General features: G+C 51.0%; 1 protein-coding gene and 1 long non-coding RNA gene across 2 annotated transcripts in view; both read right to left on the reverse strand.

Moving 5' to 3' along the window:
* RANBP3 (RAN binding protein 3) overlaps positions 1-11,048 on the reverse strand; it is a 56,376-nt gene extending 45,328 nt beyond the window's left edge. The window contains exon 1 of the mRNA XM_023538598.1: positions 10,902-11,048. Coding sequence (XP_023394366.1) covers positions 10,902-10,923 — 22 coding nt within the window. The 5' untranslated portion in view covers positions 10,924-11,048. The remainder of the gene's footprint in view (positions 1-10,901) is intronic.
* On the reverse strand, positions 60-10,890 carry LOC111747529. Its single transcript, XR_002783565.1, has 2 exons — positions 1,089-10,890; positions 60-685 (listed from the first exon to the last, which is right to left on the reverse strand). It is a non-coding gene; the product is annotated as an uncharacterized LOC111747529 (long non-coding RNA).
* Positions 11,049-17,337: the final 6,289 nt, after the last annotated feature.

Below are 17,337 nucleotides of genomic sequence, written 5' to 3' on the forward strand. Positions count from 1 at the left end.
CGTTAAAATAAATAAAAGAAAAATATGCAGACCCAGAAAAACACACAGACAAGGGAATCTGGACTATCTTTCTTGTTCTGTTTATTCGCCTCCTAAATAATGACTCGAACCCCTGCCAGGAAACACCCCTTTTCTGGAAAGCCACTTAGAATTTCTAGAATGTCAGCAAACTACTGGTATAAAACAAGCTTTAATCCTGGGGTTATGTGTCTTAATCTTCTTATCTGTGCAAAAAACACGGAAAGCATCTTGCCAACACAAATAACAGCATTAATACGTGGCAACTGCTTTAATCCTTCGACACCATCTCAGCCCTTCGAGTCATTTCTTTTCTCAGGAATTATTATAAACAGTTCTGTGCAGCAACATAAGGGTGAATTTGTCACTAATGTGTCAACTCTGTTCCCAAACTCATTCTTTGGTGAAGAATGACACTGACCTCAGCCATGCTGTTGCTAGGCGACGCCTCTCGATGTTCGAGTGCCGCATACTCAGTGGCCGCTCAGCCCACCCAGTGGAGGCTGGCACGCCCCTGAATTCTTTTTTGGTGTTCAAGTACATTTCTCCTCGGGCAACTCTCAACTGGTCTCACGGACATCACGGGGGGGCACAGTTTGGGGAGATGACGCTATCTTTTATGCACTTCTTTCTGGAATGCTCTTCATCCTGCCGTTACCTTCACCTACTGAAAGCCAAGGCAAATTTCAGTGCTTTCATCTTACTGCCGGACCCCTAGTCTTCCAACAACGCACGTCTGCTGAACGGCCTTTACTGGACCCGGTGGCAGGTGCCCCACACGCCCAGTCTCATTTAATGTCATCACAACCCCCATGGCACAGATATTATTTATCATCCCTAATTTGCAAATCATGAAACAAAATCGAAAGGCCTTGGACAGACGGGTGCTTTGCCTAAAGTCACAAAGCTGGAAAGTGGAGAGGTGGGACCAGAACCCGAAGCCTGACTTTCGGAGTCGGGCGCCTCAAGTCGCCACTGACTCCCCTGGGCCAAGTCAGTGTGCCTTCTTCACTTCTACTGATCGGTCCTGCAGCCAAACCCTCCACCCTTGCCCCTCCCCCCAGACCAACCTGCTGGCGGAAGACCCTGCACTCTGGGCACCTCTGTGCCTTGAATCCAAGAGAAACCCCATAAACCTATTAAATAAATGACACAAAATCAGCAACTCGACCTAAGACTACTGAGAAATTCAGGGATCCAGCTTTGACAGCACTTTTCTATTCTGCCACTAGATGGCATGGCTCCCAGCACAGCTGAGGTGAGGTCGAAGGGGCTGAAGATCGGATAAAAGTTCCCGTAGAGACAACGGAAATCCCCTCACAGGAAGGAAATCTAAAAACTACAGAACTTCTGCTGAGGCTGCAGACCATAAACTGATGAAATTTGGGAATGCAGGCTCTAGTTTTTGTGTGCATTCAAATCAGTCTCAATCACTTGGGCAAGTTAACTTTCTCTGTACACTGTCCTCATTTGCCCAACAGGTATAGTACCTACAGCCCAGGCAGTTGCAGGAAGGACTGAACGAAACGGTGCATATAAAGTGGTTGGGAAGCGGCTGGCATGCAATATGAATTCCTCACTGGCATTATTATATGGAGAAGACTGCAAATACTTTGATGCCACCTTAAAGCCTAGGTCTTGGATTCGAGGCGTGTCCCCAGCTCCCAGACCTCCAACCATGATAAATGCCTGACGTCTGAATGAGTGTTTGGCGCCTTCCAACAGCTCCCTGGGTGCCAGGACACCTCAAATGCTCAGTAGCTCAGAATCCCTCGAGCCCTTCTGAGCCCTTCTGAGGCGAGACCTGTTGGAGAGTCAACTGGCCAAGCCTTGTTCCCAGCAGCATGATTTACTGAGCACCTGCTATGTGCCAGGCACCAACCTCAGCACTGCAGACAAGATGAAAGGCAAAAGAGGTCACAGCTCTCCAGCGGGAAAAGAAAACGATCAAGCACTGAGTCATGAGAGATAATTCTGGAGATAGGGGCTGTAAGGAAGATAAAGCAAAGCAAGGGGTGGGAAAGAGCGAGTGGGTAAAGGGGACCGTAGGGTGAGCACGTGGGTGGGGCCTCTGAGGTATCATCTGAAACTCAGATGTAAAGGAGTGAGCTGGATGCAGGCTGCACATCCTGGGCAGAGGGAACCCCAAGCATGCAAGTCCTGAGGGCAGAAAGGACCTGGAGGCCAGCACGGCTGAGAGTTCACACAGGGAAAGGTGGGAGCTGGGGGGTGCGGGTGCGGGTGGTGAAGAGTCTGGGTTTCTCCAGTCTAAAGGGAGGCCGGTGGAGGAGTCCAAGCAGGCAAGTGACACCATCTGGTTTATATTTTTAAAAGACCCACCCTGGCAGTAGTGTGCATGAAATTCTTCCCCTTTTTGTATGTTAGAAAAGTCCTGTAATAAAATGCTGGCAAGATCATCCTGGGAGCGCTAAGAACAGATCGCAAGGATGCAGGAGTAGATGCAAGGGACCAGTGAGGAGCCTCTAGGAGTCGTCCAGGTGAGAAGTGGCAGTGGCAATGGCGGCTCAGGCTAGTCTTGCGGCCTTGGAGACGGGGCACAGTGGATGGAGTTGAATATTTTGGAGACAGAGCCTGCCGGTCCCTTAGGTGTGGGGACCGGGATGGCTGTAACGAGGCTGTGAAGGCATGTCTTGCTCTCTCAGTGGCAGATGCTGGCAGCTGAAAGAACTCTTGCTCCTCTGACAAGGAGACCTGTCAGGGTGCCCCTGCTCTCAATGGCAGTGATGACAACTCACCCAGGCCCCACTCTCTTAGACCCCCAGACGCCACTGCCCCCAATGCTGCACAACAGCCTTTCTCTGAGCAGAGGGGAGCCTGTTTTCTCACTCTCACCCCCCCCAGAAAGCCAGATTCTCAAGAACTGTTTTCCTCACTCCCGCGCTGCTGTTACAGATGCGACACAGGCATTAATCTGGGTCCCAAAAGCCCCAAGTTTCTGTGTGGCGAACCTGGGGGAGGTTAACTTAGCCAAGGCATTTTAAACTCGCCGCTGAAGCAAGTCTTACCTTCTAAACATGTGCATGGAGTAACTACCACCTTTTCTGCAAGTTCATTATTTTCCTCTGATAGTGAGAGCAAATGTAGTGCCCCAAGTGGGGCAATTTTGGGGAGGACAAGTGCCTATTAAGGTGACGGTACTGGTCCATTGGAAAGGATGACCATGGGCTCTTCGACTCAGTGGCTGGAGGGCGGCACACTGGCACCGGCCAGCTCTCTCTGCTCACACACCTTAGGCTTCAGCCCCTGATATGAACGGCCTGGACCCAGAGCATCTCTGAAGGCCCTTTCCAGCTCTGACATCCTGTCAGGTCCTTACTTTGATCTGAAAGGTCATGGAAAAAACGGTTCCTCTTTGTTAACAGAGTAGCGAGGTCCACGACGCCTACTTAGCTGCCAAAGGCCACAATGGAAAATGGTTGGGAAGGTGAGCCCTAAACTCCAGTTGGCAAATAATTTATTCCTGGATAGTTTTACTTACTCTTATAACCCAGGAGTTCTCACTAGTGGTGACTCTGTCCCTCCTGGGGACAATGGACAATGCCTGGAAACATTTTTGGTTATCATGATGGGAAGGAACTGCTAATGCCATCCAGCAAGTGGAGACCAGGGATGCTATTCGACATCCCATGGATCACAGGACGGTCCCCCAGTCACAAAGAATGACCCAATCCCAAAAGTCAACTGTGCCGAGGTTGAGAAACCCTGCATCAATTATTTAGAGAAAGACTGAGTTAAGTCCCTTAATTCCCATTACACACCAGCACACATACCGAGGCGCCAGACAGTATGAACCAGGGTGAGGTACCTACCCCCACCCCCACTGAGTGTGTGAACATAAATACGTGCTGGACTAGGACTTTAATAGATCAGAGTCTCTTAGGGGGGGTCAGTGAAATCTCCTAACCTGGGGAAGGTCTCGAATAGGGGTGATTCTGCCCCCAAAGGGACATCTGATAATGTCTAGAGACATTTTTCCTCGTCATGACTGGGGGTAGGTGGGTGCCACTGGCATCACGTGGGTTGAAGTCAAGAATCCTGCTGAATACTCTGTGACGCACGGAGTGGCCCCCACTGGCCCCACTCTCCATGATGCTGAGGTGAAGAGACACAGCTCTAACCTCAAAGCAGCTTTTTCTCTACCCAGGCATCTACTCAGAGGAGCAACAGCCAGTTATAACTGACATGTACCCACACAGGCGAGTGGCTCAATGACCCACGTTCCCGCACAATGACCTTTGAACTTGATTAGCATCATTCCCACTCCACAGATGCAGGAACTGAAGTCGAACAACTTGCCAAGGTCCTGGGCAAGTGAGTGGCAGAAGCAAGACACAGAGGACAGTCAATCCAGGCCCTTCGACTGTGCCACAAGTGATCTGCCTGAGCCTGCTGGTCCCAGTTTAAAATTCCCCCGGGGCAGGAGAGACAGGGGAGAAACCCATGCGGATCTCCCAACAGGCACCACTCAGGCCCTTCACACTGGGCCTCCACTATCATGCGCCAGCAGTTCTCAAACTTTTGGTCTCGGGACCCCTTTCCATACCTGTAAACTACTGAAGATCCTCAACAGCTTTTGTAAATGTGGGTATAGCTACTGATACTCACCACATTAAAAATGTCAAAGTATTAATTTATTTAGGATAATAAGTCAGTAAAGGTTTATCTGAATACTTTTTTTTTATGAAAAATAACAATTTTTGAAAAAATAAAAAACTAGTGAGAAAAGGGGCATTAGTTGACATTCTGACAACTCAGTCTAATGTCTGGCCTAACAGAAAACAGCTAGATTCTATTTGCTTGTGCATTCCATCCGTCGCTACTATAACCTCTGGGAAAAAACTCCACTGTCCATTCATGAGAGAATGAGAGTGAAAAGGGCAAATGATGTCTCTGTATTGTCATGAAAATAGATTTGAACTGCAGTCCCCTTGAACGGGTCTGGGGGACTCCCAGGGGCCCCTGGATCATCTTGGAGAACCACTGCCACATGCTGCTCTCCGAGTACTAGCACTCGAGGACACTGCGTCCTGAATCAACTGTGGACTGTCAGGAGGTTTCTGCTCAGGTTCTCTGGAGAAAAGCAGAGTGGGAAGAATGCTGCGTCTAAGAGGGGTACGACCGAGTGGAAACCCAAATGCCAACCCGGGTCAGGCAGGCACTGGAAAAGGAGGAAGTGGGCCCGGCCCCAAACCACTCAGCGGAGACTGTGGTGTCTGGGAGGGCACACAGTCTATCTCAAGGGCAGCAGCTGCCCTCAGTCCTGGCGAATCATACTGTGCAGGAACGCAGGCCGAGGCTGGCTTCCATTTTTCAAGAGAAATCAGAAACCAGGATTATTTTTTCCCCAGAAACCACAGAATTCTTAAGTTTTGGCTCCTAATTAAAAACAAAGAAAAACCTAAATGGGCCAAATTAAACATGTCTGCTTGCCCCTGAAGTAATTTCGCAACTTCCGCCTATGGCTTTCGACTCTGGCTTCATGTCGTAAAACATATGTGGGACTTTTAAAAACTACAGATCCCCCTGGAGCTCCTGCAACAATCTGATGGTGCAGCCCAGGCATCAGTTTCTGTTTTCCTCCACACCTCCCCAAACAAGTGTGACACGCAACCTGGGTTAACATTCACAGTGAGTGCTATGCGACAGCAGCAAGTGCCAAGACGACCAAGCAAACTGTGCACACGCAGGGCTGTGTTCTGAGGCCCTGTGCTACGAAGTAGGAATGCACAGTCACACCGAACAGGACTCCATTGGACCACAGGGAGGTTACTGAGCAGAGGTGGCAAAAATAAATCCTGTTCAAATAAAACAAAGAACCCTGCTGCTTGCTGCCTACACTACCACCAGGTCCTGAATAGATAATGATGCAAACCCTTCTGCCTCTTGACTGCTTCAAAGTACCATGGAGAGCTACCGAGGCTCGGCCAAGTTCGATACCAGCTACCTCTGCCATCTGTCTTTCTCGTGTATATGAAAAAGACCCTCCTCAGGGCACTGGAATGAATCCCACTGATCCTGGAACGGCCCTCATCTCCCACACTACCCTAGACTACTCTCTGCCTGAATTCACTTACTAGGCCTGAATTCAGCTGGCACTTAAAACGCCCCCTTTGCCTACCCCAAACACTGTCCCTCCTCCAATCGCCATTCTAACCTCATCTAATTCCTACCGCCTCCATGCACTCCAACTCCACTCTAGGTGCACACCAGATCCTGACTAGCCCTAACACCCGATGAGTGTGTGAGGGCGATAGGATCGCTGGGGTAATTCCATTTTCCAGTTAACTGAGAGGCAGGCTGAAGATGTGATTGAAAAGTTTTAAATTTGCAGAACTACAAGCTTTTCCATCTATATACAAGGCCCTGGGCAAAACTGAAAATTTCTTCAAAGTGTAGAAAGATTTTGCAGCCTCTGAGGTAGCATGACACCTCTCAGCTACTACCAGGCCTCATCTGCTATAGACGTGAGCGTCACATATACACGCTCTGATCTCAGGACAAATCCCAGAGTTAATGTTTATCATAACATCATGAAAAGTTTTAAAACGGTTGTTTCTCGCTTATCCTAAAAATTAAGTTTAGGGTAGGGAAATGGAGTGGTGAGAATCGAGTGAACTGAGGATTCCAACTGAGTTCTGGCTCCTCAATAACAATTCAGCTGCAACTCATCCTCTCAGGGATTAGATTTGTCAACAAGGTGAAAACTGTGAAAATCCGAACCATCCTTGAAAAATCCCTGACACTTGGTCAGGCTACATCAGTGGTTCTCAACTGGGGCAACTGTGTCCTCCTGCCTCTCCAGACACTGGGCAATGTCTGCACACATTTCTGGTTGTCATAACTGGGGGAGTGGGGAGGGTGCTATTGGCATGCAGTGGGTTGGGACCAGGGAAGCTGATCGACATCCTACAATGCACAGGGCAGCCCCACGACAAAGAATGATCTGGTTCCAGATGTCTACAGTGCTGAGGCTAAGAACCCAGGGCCAGATGACTGCACACTGAAAGGCAGGACAGAAAACTAGGGAGGACTACTAGCCCAGCTCCCGCCAGCCTCCCATCATGGGCTCACCCCAGGGCCATCTCATGCGGTGGGGTAGATTCACCCATGCTATTCAGACTCTTTTCTCAACTCTTTCTCTGCTGAACACTTAAGCTACATGTGTCTACAAAGTGAGTCCACTGTGATGAGAACAGATACCACTTACTGTTCATTAATGTGTGTGGAGACAGGTGCTAATAACCTATATGCATTAATTCATCCAAAGCTCACAGCAACCACGAATTAGATATTATCATCATTCTTCCTATTTTACTGGTGAGAAAACTGAGGTTCAAAAGGATTAAGAATTTTCCCAAAGTCACTCGGAGAGTACAAGGCAGAGACGTAACAGGAAAACCAGTTTCTAAGGCAAAGCCTGTGTCCCACAATCACTTTATATCGGTGGATCACAATGCTGGGTGGTTCTCCTCACCCCCTGCCCCGGGACATTTCGCGATGTCCAAAGATGTTTTTAGTTGTAACGCCCCCCGGGTGGGGTGCAGAGGAGACTGTGTACTACTGGCATCTTCTTTACCTTTATCAAGGTCAAAACACTGCCTTTAAATCCTGATGTCGGTCTACAAGGCAGAATAACTCCAAAGACAGGATTCATGAATTTGGGATGTATTAATAGCAAAGCGTCAAGCAGAAGAGAATATCCCAAGAAACACAAGTGTAAAACACACACACGCACTCCTGAGAAGCATTCCGACTGGACCTGAAAAGCCACGGACTACAGGACCACCAAGGAAGGGCTGTGGGAGTTGCAGTCACCTTCCCTGAAGTGCTCACCATCGCAGAGGGCCAACAAGATGCCCTACCGATACACCACTGGAAATGCTTTTCTGTGCACAAGCACAGCACTCCTAACCTGTCCCACTAGAACCAGTGGTTGTCAAGCCTGGATGCGTATCAGGGACACCTGTGCTGCTTTCTAGCTGTACAGATGCCCGGGGCCCACCCGATGCCTCACAGATGAAATGGCTGGGGTGTGGGGACCGAACACTGGTAGTTTTAAGAAAGCTCCTCCAGTGATCCTGATGCCCAGCCCAGGTAGCTGGCCACTGCCTCAGACTCACACAGAGGTGGCAATGGCCTGCAGAAGAGAGATAGGGGGTATGGGGATGGACCAGCTTAGGGTCCTAGTCTGGAAAGACAGAAGCCAAGAGGCTGTCTAGAGCTTAAATAGCAAGAGAGAAAGAACACAGATGGGGCAGTAGAGACTTCAACATGCGCAGGCAAAGAAGTCTTAGTTTACGCAGTGGATAAGAAAGTAAACATCCAAGCCAAATCCAGAAACGGAGTTGAGAAACACATAATGACCACTTAAGGGATGGCAGGGATATGTGAGGAATAAAAAGCCACTGAGAGCTTATTTCCCGAGGACATGTATGCCAGAACTAGTGTCAGAAGCAAAGTACTAGGTGAGTGTGGCATTTATCAGGCAAAAACTTTCAGTATGAAACATTCCATTTTCTATTTTATACTTACTCGTTCAACTATGCCATTTACAATCGATCCCTCAAGTGTCAGTGTATGTGCTAAAAATGGTCATATATGTTAGAAATGGTATCTTCAGAAAATAGGAATCTGTAATTTTCCCTTTATGCTCAAAGGTATATCTCACAATGAAGTACCTCACTAATGAATTCATTCATTCATTCGACGAACGTCTCTTGGATACCTACTCTGTGCCAGGCACTGTTCTAGATATAAGGAATCCATCAGTGATCATGACAGATGGCATGTCTTGCCCGTATGGAGCTTATATTTTAATGGAAAGGTAAAACAAGTCCACCTAGCATGCCAGATGGTGAAAAAGCAGGGCGAAGGGAAAAGGGAATGTGGATATCATTTATACAGGTGGTCAGAGAAAGCCTCAATAATAAAGTGATATTGGAGTGAGAAACTAAAGGAGGTGAAGGAGTAGGCCAGGGGGATATCTGGAGGAAGACTGATGCAGGCAGAGGAACCAGCAAGTCCAAGGGCATTAGAGAGGGAGTATGTGGACCATTCAAGGGAAAACAGTGAGAAAGCCAGAGTTGGGGAGAGAGTGGTGGGAGAGGACAGTGAAGTATCAGGGGGCCACTCCTGCTTGTGGGTTGAGCAGTTGTTAGATGGCTCAAGGTAGAAAGGAAGCCCAAAGGGCGGCAGTATTTGTAGCGAGAAGTGGTCACCCTCTGGAAGTATTAAGATAGAACGGACAGGATCTGCCGTGGCATATGAGAGAGAGGAGTCAAGGGTGACTTCGAGGCTTTGGCCTGACTCAAATGATGGACTTGCCATTGACTACAATGGGGGAAAGGCTGTGGGACAGACAGGTTTGGGGGAAAGATAAGGATTTTATTTGGTCAGCCTATTAGACATCCAAATGGAGCTGTCAAATGGGAAGCTGGATATGAGTCTTGAAAGCAAGAAACTGAATGGACCAAAGATGTAAATACATAAAGTATGTCATATTCCCATTTGTCCAGTCACTCATCCGCCTTTAAATGAATCTTATAAATGGAAAGTTCAACTCTCTATGGGCTCCTTAATCTTATAAAAGACATAGGGCATAAAATGGTGTGGTGGTGGTGGTGGGGGGACGGGGTTCTGAAGCCAGACCTAGTTGATTAACATTCTTGCTCCTTACTAGCCGTATGACCTGCCTTGGACAAGTCACTTAATTGCTCTAACTCAGTTTCCTCTCCAAGAACAGGGGGCTACACTACCTGTTTTAAGGAGCTTTTGCGAGGAGTATTTATTACCCAAAATAATATACGGTGATTAAGACTTTGACCAGTACTTGGTACCATCCCAAATGCTCCATCAGGGTGAGCACTTATCATTAGTGCATCGTGCAGTTCAGTATGGAAACCTCAGGCCACTGACTGTTCCACAGCACGGAGCATGGTACAGCGAGTCGGGGCGAGGCAGGGAGGTAGGGCGCCTGCAGTTGTGCACCTAGAAACGGAGGGAGCTAAAAATAGGCCTCGGAGGTCCGGAAGCTACAGCGATAACACCACTGTTCATTTAAGCAGACATCGGCTTATGGAGCGCTTTCTCTGGGGGATTTGTAACTGTAACCTTGTCGAAAACGCTCAGGCGGGATGTCAGCGCTCCACAGAGGAGGGAGGCAGACAGACTGTCTCTCTCTGTGAGTGCAGGAAAAAAGGGCCAAAGAGAAGCCAGGGCTTTCAGCGGCCCGCATCCCGAGGCCGAGCCTGAATGCGGGGGAGACGAGGCGCGACTCTCAGGCTACCACGAAGGATCCAGGGGAACTGGCGGGAACTGGGGGCCGAGTTTGGGGTGGAGATGAAAACAGACCCGGCGTCCTCCGTCCCCGGAGTGGGGCAGGACTGCGGAAGAGGAGAACCCCACAGGACTAGAGAGTGGGCTGGCCTGGCAGCCAGGCCGGGCAGGAGGGGAAACCCGGGTCCCCGAGGGGACAGGGAGGGAGCGTGGCGCGCTGGGCCCACCATCAGGCCCACAGGTCTATTTACACCCGAGGCCGACGCACCGGGGCCGCGCCTCCCACCCGCTTCAGCCCCAGGACCGGTCCGCCAGGCGGAAGGGTCTCGGGGCCGCGGCTCCAGCGGCCTCCCCGGCCCTCCGGCCAGACCGCGACAGGGTCGGGGCTGCAGCGAGTGATGGGCCGGGCCGGTGAGTCGGGCCTGAGGGGACGCAATAGGGGGCGTCTGCGGGGCCCGCTGAGCCTCTATCACGTAGCAAATGGGCCCTCAGCACCCCCGGGTACTCACCCCTCCGTCCTCTGGCCCCTGGACCTCCCACCGCCCATTCCCTGGCCGCCAGCCGGCCCCCGACAGCGCCTCCCCTACCTTCGTTCGCCAGGTCCGCCATTTTACTTCCTTAAGCCCTCCCACAAGGCCCCGCGCCGGCCCAGGCTCGCCTGCTTTCGGCCAGAAACCTGCGCGTGCGCACTTCCCAAGCCGACTCAGAGCGAGGCGGACAGCTCGCGCCTGCGCGCTGAGCCCGGTGTGGAGTCGCGCTCCAGATCGCCGTCCCCGCCCGGCCAAGCTCAGAGCACGCGCCTGCGCACTAACCGCCCCCACTTCTTTTTCCCGCCGATCTAGGGGGGGGCGTGGACAGGGCAGGGCGCATGCGCAGTGGTCCTTGCGCGCCTCGCGGGTTACACAGAACCAAATTTATGTGAGGCGCCTCGGCGGGCGCTGCGGGTCGACGCCCGTGCTTTCTGCTAGTTTTCCGGGGGATCCCGGTGATGGGAGAGTGAGCCATCAGGGCGCTGCGATCGAGGCCTTCCTCTAGGTAAATCCCTGGGTCTTGGCAGAGGGGGGCTTTCCACACGTGCAGGCCCAAGGCCAGAGGGAGAGGACTGCTGGAGGGGTTTGGTGACCTGTCACCTCAGGCTTCAGTTTCCCTTTCTAAGGGGAAACTGGGCAGACACTTTCTTGAGGCCACAGGGAGAGGTAGGGGTGGTTGGGAGGAAGCAGAGGTCAGAGGTTAAACATCATTGGCCGAAGGGGTGTGTATCAGTGGAAGAGGGGCAAGGTTGTTGGCTGGGGGACCCAGCGCAAGGAACTTGATCTCCCTGAGCCACCAGAATGAGAGTTCCAGGATGGCCAGACCCCGATGATCTGAAGGGAACAGCGCCTGGCATGGAGCTGGACCTTGAGTTTCATCTGTAAAATGGGCTGATCAAGGCCACAGGCCGATGTGAGAATGTGGACACCCTGGACTCCTTCTCAGTTCACCTGCTCAGCTTGAGGGCTCTGCCTGTCGCCAAAATCCAGCACAGATCCACCCTTTCTCACCAGTTGGGCGGTCACCACCCTATGCCAGACCATCTTCGTTTTCTCCGGGAAGACTGGACGGCCTCCTCTCTGCTTTCCTTCCATTCGTTCTTCCAGAGCTCCAAGCTCTGTTCCGCACACAGCAGCACGCAGAGGACTCCTTTAAAAATATAAATTAGATCGCAGGTACATCTTTCCTTAACACTTCCAAGGGGCTTTCCGCTGAACTGGAACGAATTCTAAACCTCTTATTTGGGCTTCTACAGCCCACAGTTCAGCCACCTGGTCTTTTCATCCTTGGAGCACGGCTTCTAGACTCTTTTCAGCTCAGGACTTTTGAATTGGTTGATTCCTCTGCTTGGGACTTCGTGTCCTGTGTCTTCTCTAGGTCTGAGTCCTAGTTCCATGCCTCCTCCTCCAGAGATCTAAATGAGGAGGTCCAATAGCTTGTGGGCCACATCTGGCTGGCGAGCCAAGAATGGTTTCACATTTTTAATTGTTGGAAAAAAAGGAGATTAATATCTCATGACATGTTAAAGTTATATGAAATTTCAATTGCAACATCTATAAATCAAGTTTTGTTAGAACAGCTACACTTAACACATTTACATATTGTCTATGGCTGCTTTCCAGCTGCTGCAGCAGAGCTCGGTCCTTTTAACAGACACTGTCTGGCCAACAGCACTTAAAATATTTACTGTTGGGGTCTTTATAAAAGTTTGCCAACCTCTAATCCAGGACACATGTATCTACAGTGTTGTCCCATACAGAACCGTGCGACCAATGGGGTGTGGTAAATGTCTGACCACTGCTTCTCTGGGGTAGAATGTGTGTGCAGGTGGGCATGTGTATATATGTGTTTATATGTGTATAGTTTATTGTAAATTATTTTTACTGATATTTTCCTATCACTTTCTTAAATCTAGAAGACAATAAAACGATAAATTGAACCATGGCTTGTAATGCCGATTTTCTTGGTAGAAATAGTTCACGGCTGACTTCAGGCTTGTAATGTGAAAGTCACTCAGCTCAGAGTTGGGAAGAGATGCATAGTAGTGTGGCAGCCTGACCCTGCCTGACCATCCCCTGCTCTAACAAGTTAATTCCTGATTGCTCCCTCGCCTCCAGGACTCTCCGGGTTGGCAACCCATCAATGGTCTCCTTAAGTTCTCCTTCTTTATATTGAAATATCTGTAGCTGTGTAGGCACGTGAAAGTACGAGACTGTATAAAACTGCCCGTTATGTTACAATCGGGGCTCAGCCTTTGAATGACAATCCGCTGAGCCGGTGCCGGCATCAATAAATGCTCTTCCTGCTTATAGCCTCAGTAACCCGTCTCTCTGTTCGAGAATCCTGCAACATTTCTGGGGGTTCGTCCAGGATCTGGAGACTGCGGTTTTTCGCCTCCCTCATCTTCGGGGTCTGGACCCCAGAACACTGGGAAAAGCAGACTTCACCTGGCACACCAGCAGACCTGTTGTGTGTAGGAGAAGACGATTCTTCCAGCGGACTGGAGTGGTGGCCCCAAGAACACAACGGAATCCGGAGAGGCGCAGGAACCAGCCCAGGAGCACCGCCCGATTGAGTGGTAAGGACCCGGGTCCCAGGAACAGCCTGTTCATTAGAGTACAGAAGTGGAGCGTGATCAACATCTGTTAGAGGAAACCGCGACCTCTCAGGTATATAGGGAGGAGGGTGGAGTGTGTTTGGTGTGTGCTTGTGTGTGACTGAAATGTGGCCTTGCTACGAAGCGAGAGTTGAGCCCCTATATGCATGTCCGTGGCGAACCTCATACAGCTTAGGGTGGTGTCACTGGATCTCCGTGAGGAGTCTACTCCAGTGATCCGAGTCAGGGGTTTATACCGACCCACCAATGGCTAAGAGGCGCCTGAAAGGTCCCCGTGAGGGGAGCGGCCGGAGACCGGCAAGTGAATGTCTGAGTGCGTGTGTGACATCGACGGGTGGAAAACAGAGTAAACAGACACTTTTAGGTGTTTGCTTAAGAATTTCAAAAAGGGTTCTTCAGGAGATTATGGAGTCAAACTCACTCCACAGAAACTCCGCACCTTTTGTGAGATCGACTGGCCCTCCTTTGGTGCTGGGTGGCCAGCAGAAGGGTTTCTCAATAGGGAAATCATTGCAAAGGTCTCTCAAGTCATTACCAGTCAACCTGGCCACCCAGACCAATTCCCTTCTATCAGTTCTTGGGAGGCGATAGTTCACACCCGACCCCCTTGGTTGAGAGTCACCTAGAGGAGAACTGTAGGGTCCTCCTAGACCGAGCCTTAGCACCCTCCTGAGGTCAGTTGAAGAAAAAGATGCCTGTGTTGTCAGCAAATCGAGAAGATGCAGAAGGGGTCCCACTGCCTTATGCACACATTTATCCGCCCCTTCTGAAGGCTCCCAAACAGCCGACTTCTCCTTCTGAGCCGTCCACCCTGGACCTTTCGACTTCTCTTGAGACCCCATCCACGCCAGCCTCCATCGACTTGCCACCACCTCCTGCCTTGACCCCCTACAGCCCCGTTGGAGTCCGGCCCAAGGTGTCTCCAGTCAGGGGGGAAGCACTTCTGTTGCCCTTGCGGCAAACCTGAGGCCCCATCTATTACGATCAGGACGGTCAGATTCAGGGAGGCTGGCGCACCTTCATCTATCAACCCTTCCCCACTACTGATCTCTTGAAGTAGAGGAATCATCCCCCTTCTTTCATTGAGAAGACTCAGGGCACGATTGACCTCCTCCAATCGATCATCCAGACTCACAAACCCACTTGGCTGATGCCAATGACTCTTCCTGACCCTCTTCAATACTGAAGAGCGCCCGCGCGTCTCCTAGGCTGCCTCGAAATAACTAGAGAAACATGACCTGGAAGGAACCTTGAACGTGCAAACCTACACCCAGAATCAGTTTCCTGCGGGGGACCCCCAGTGGGAACCTAATGATGACAGGGGACTTCAGATGCTAGAATGATACCAGGAGGCTCTCATAGGTGGTCTGAAGGAAGATGGGAAGATGGCCATGGATAAGAGCAAGACTTCAGAGGTCCTCCAGGGACCAGAAGAGAGTCCAAGCCAGTTCTTTGAGAGGCTTTGTGAGGCATTCTGCCTCTACACCCACTTTGACCCAGAAGCCGCGGAAAACCGGAGGATGGTCAATGTGGCATTTGTCGGGCAGGCCCAAGGAGACATTCAGCACAAACTGCAAAAACTGGAAGGCTTGTCCGGCATGAACGTCAGCCAACTCCTTGAAGTCATGACTAAGGTCTTCATCCATTGAGACCAAGAGGCTCGCTGAGAGGCTGACCGAAAGATGAAGAAGAAAGTCGAGCTACTTGCTGATGCACTGGTAGAGCCGTCCAGGCCCCCTAGAAGAAGTGCCCCATGAGGTTGGGGACAAAACCAGCGGAGAAGTCAGCCATGAAAATGAGACTGGGAAAAGACCAATGTGCATACTGCCACCAGCGAGGCCACTGGAAAAACGAATGTCCCCAACAACCGGGTGAGCCATCAGCGGCTCCTGGCCCCCGAAGACATGGCCAAGTCGTACAAGGGCGCTATTAGCCGACTTGCCCATCACCAGATTCTTCTAGTGATGTTGGCCTTGCCACCCTGGAAGCGTTCAGAGATGACTAGACCAGACCGGGCTCCATTCTGCTAGGCCCCAAGGAGCCTATGGTCCAAATGAGAGTCAGGGGCCGACTTCTTGACTTTATGGTTGACGCCGGAGCTGAACACTCAGTGTAACTCAGCCCATGGGCCCCCTTTCTCAAAGACAAGCTACCATTATGGGAGCCACTGGGGGATGAGTCCTTCTCCTTGCAGCCCCGCCAGTGCAACCTAGGAGGACGAGAAGTCGTCCATGAGTTCCTATATCTGCCGACTGCCCGTGGCACTGATGGGACGAGAACTTTTAGGAAAACTCCAGGCTCAGATTACCTTTGACTCACGTGGCCAAGCAGCCCTAACCCTGGGGAGGCCAGAAGCAAGGATCAGGTCGCTCACGGTTCCCTGAGAAGAGTGGCACCTGTATAGTCTCATAAGAGGGTCCCAACAGGAACCCGAGCTCCCCTTCAAAGCGCCCGGAGTGTGGGCTGAAGACAGCCCTCCAGGACTGGCCCAACATAGTCCTCCAGTGGTGATGGCATTAAAACCAGGAGTTGAGTCAGCCCGCCAGAAACAGTATTTCATCCCCCATAAGGCACAAGTGGTGTCCAAAAGCGTTTAGAGAGACTTCTGAAGTATGGAATTCTCTGTCTCTGCCAGTTGTCCTGGACTATGCCTCTCCTATTGGTTCAGAAGCTAGGGACCGATGAATACTGGCCGGTCCAAGATTTACGAGCAGTCAACCAGGCAACGGTCACCCTGCACCCTGTTGTCCCCAACTTAAATACCCTCCTAGGCCTCATCCCTGCTGAGGCTGCCTATTTCACCTGTCTGGACCTCAAGGATGCTTTCTTCTGCATCCACTTGGCTCCTCAGAGTCAGCGAATCTTTGCCTTCCAATGAGAAAGCCCTGAAAGCGGAGACAAGGGCCAGTTGGCATGGACATGACTGCCCGAGGGGTCCCAAAACTCCCCAAACATCTTTTGGACCGCTCTAGCCTCGGATTTAAAGGCCTTGCTGGCAGAACTACATAGCCGTATGATACTCCATATGTGGATGACCACCTCTTAGCAGGAAACACCTATGAGGAATGCGTGGAAGGAACACATCTACTCAGTCTCCTCTGGGAAGCAGGTTACAAGGTCTTTAAAAGAAAGGCTCAAATCTGTCAACAAAGAGTCAAATACTTCGGCTTCCACCTGTTGCAGGGACAACGCCAACTCGGCCCAGGAAGGAAAAAAACAGTCTGCTCGATTCCCATCCCTACCACCTGATGACAAGTCTGCAAATCCCTCGGAGCAGCTGGCTTCTGCAGAATCTGGATACCTAATTTCTCCATCCTGGCCAAACCCCTCTATGAAGCCACAAACGGGGGAGAATGGGAGCCCCTCCTCTGGGAATCTACACACCAGAAGGCCTTTGAAGAAATCAAACGGGCACTCGCACCCCCAGACTAGGACTCCCAGACTTAACCAAATCTCTCTGTACGTACACGAGCGCATGGGCGTCACAGTAGGGGGTCTTAACCCAACTGCTAGGATCTTGGCACTGTCCCGTGGCTTTTTTCTCCAAACAGCTTGACTCTGTCGCCCAGGGCTGGCCACCCTGCTTGTGAGCACTCTCAGCCATGGCCCTCCTTGTGTCAGAGGCCAACAAACTGACTATGGGGCAAGAACTGACGGTTCGAGTACCACATTCAGTAGTAACATGACTGGAGTACAAGGGACAATATTGGCTAACTAAAGCCCGGATGGTCAGACACCAAGGAATGCTGTGCGAGAATCCACGCCTCCGTCTACAGGTAGTACGAACCTTGAATCCAGCCACTTTGCTACCCGTTGGGCCCGGCCAGCCAGACCACGATTGCATCGAAGTCATGGATGAAGTGTTTTCCAGCCGA

The sequence above is a fragment of the Pteropus vampyrus genome, unplaced genomic scaffold (genome assembly GCF_000151845.1).
Source record: "Pteropus vampyrus isolate Shadow unplaced genomic scaffold, Pvam_2.0 Scaffold226, whole genome shotgun sequence".
Lineage (NCBI taxonomy): Eukaryota > Metazoa > Chordata > Mammalia > Chiroptera > Pteropodidae > Pteropus > Pteropus vampyrus.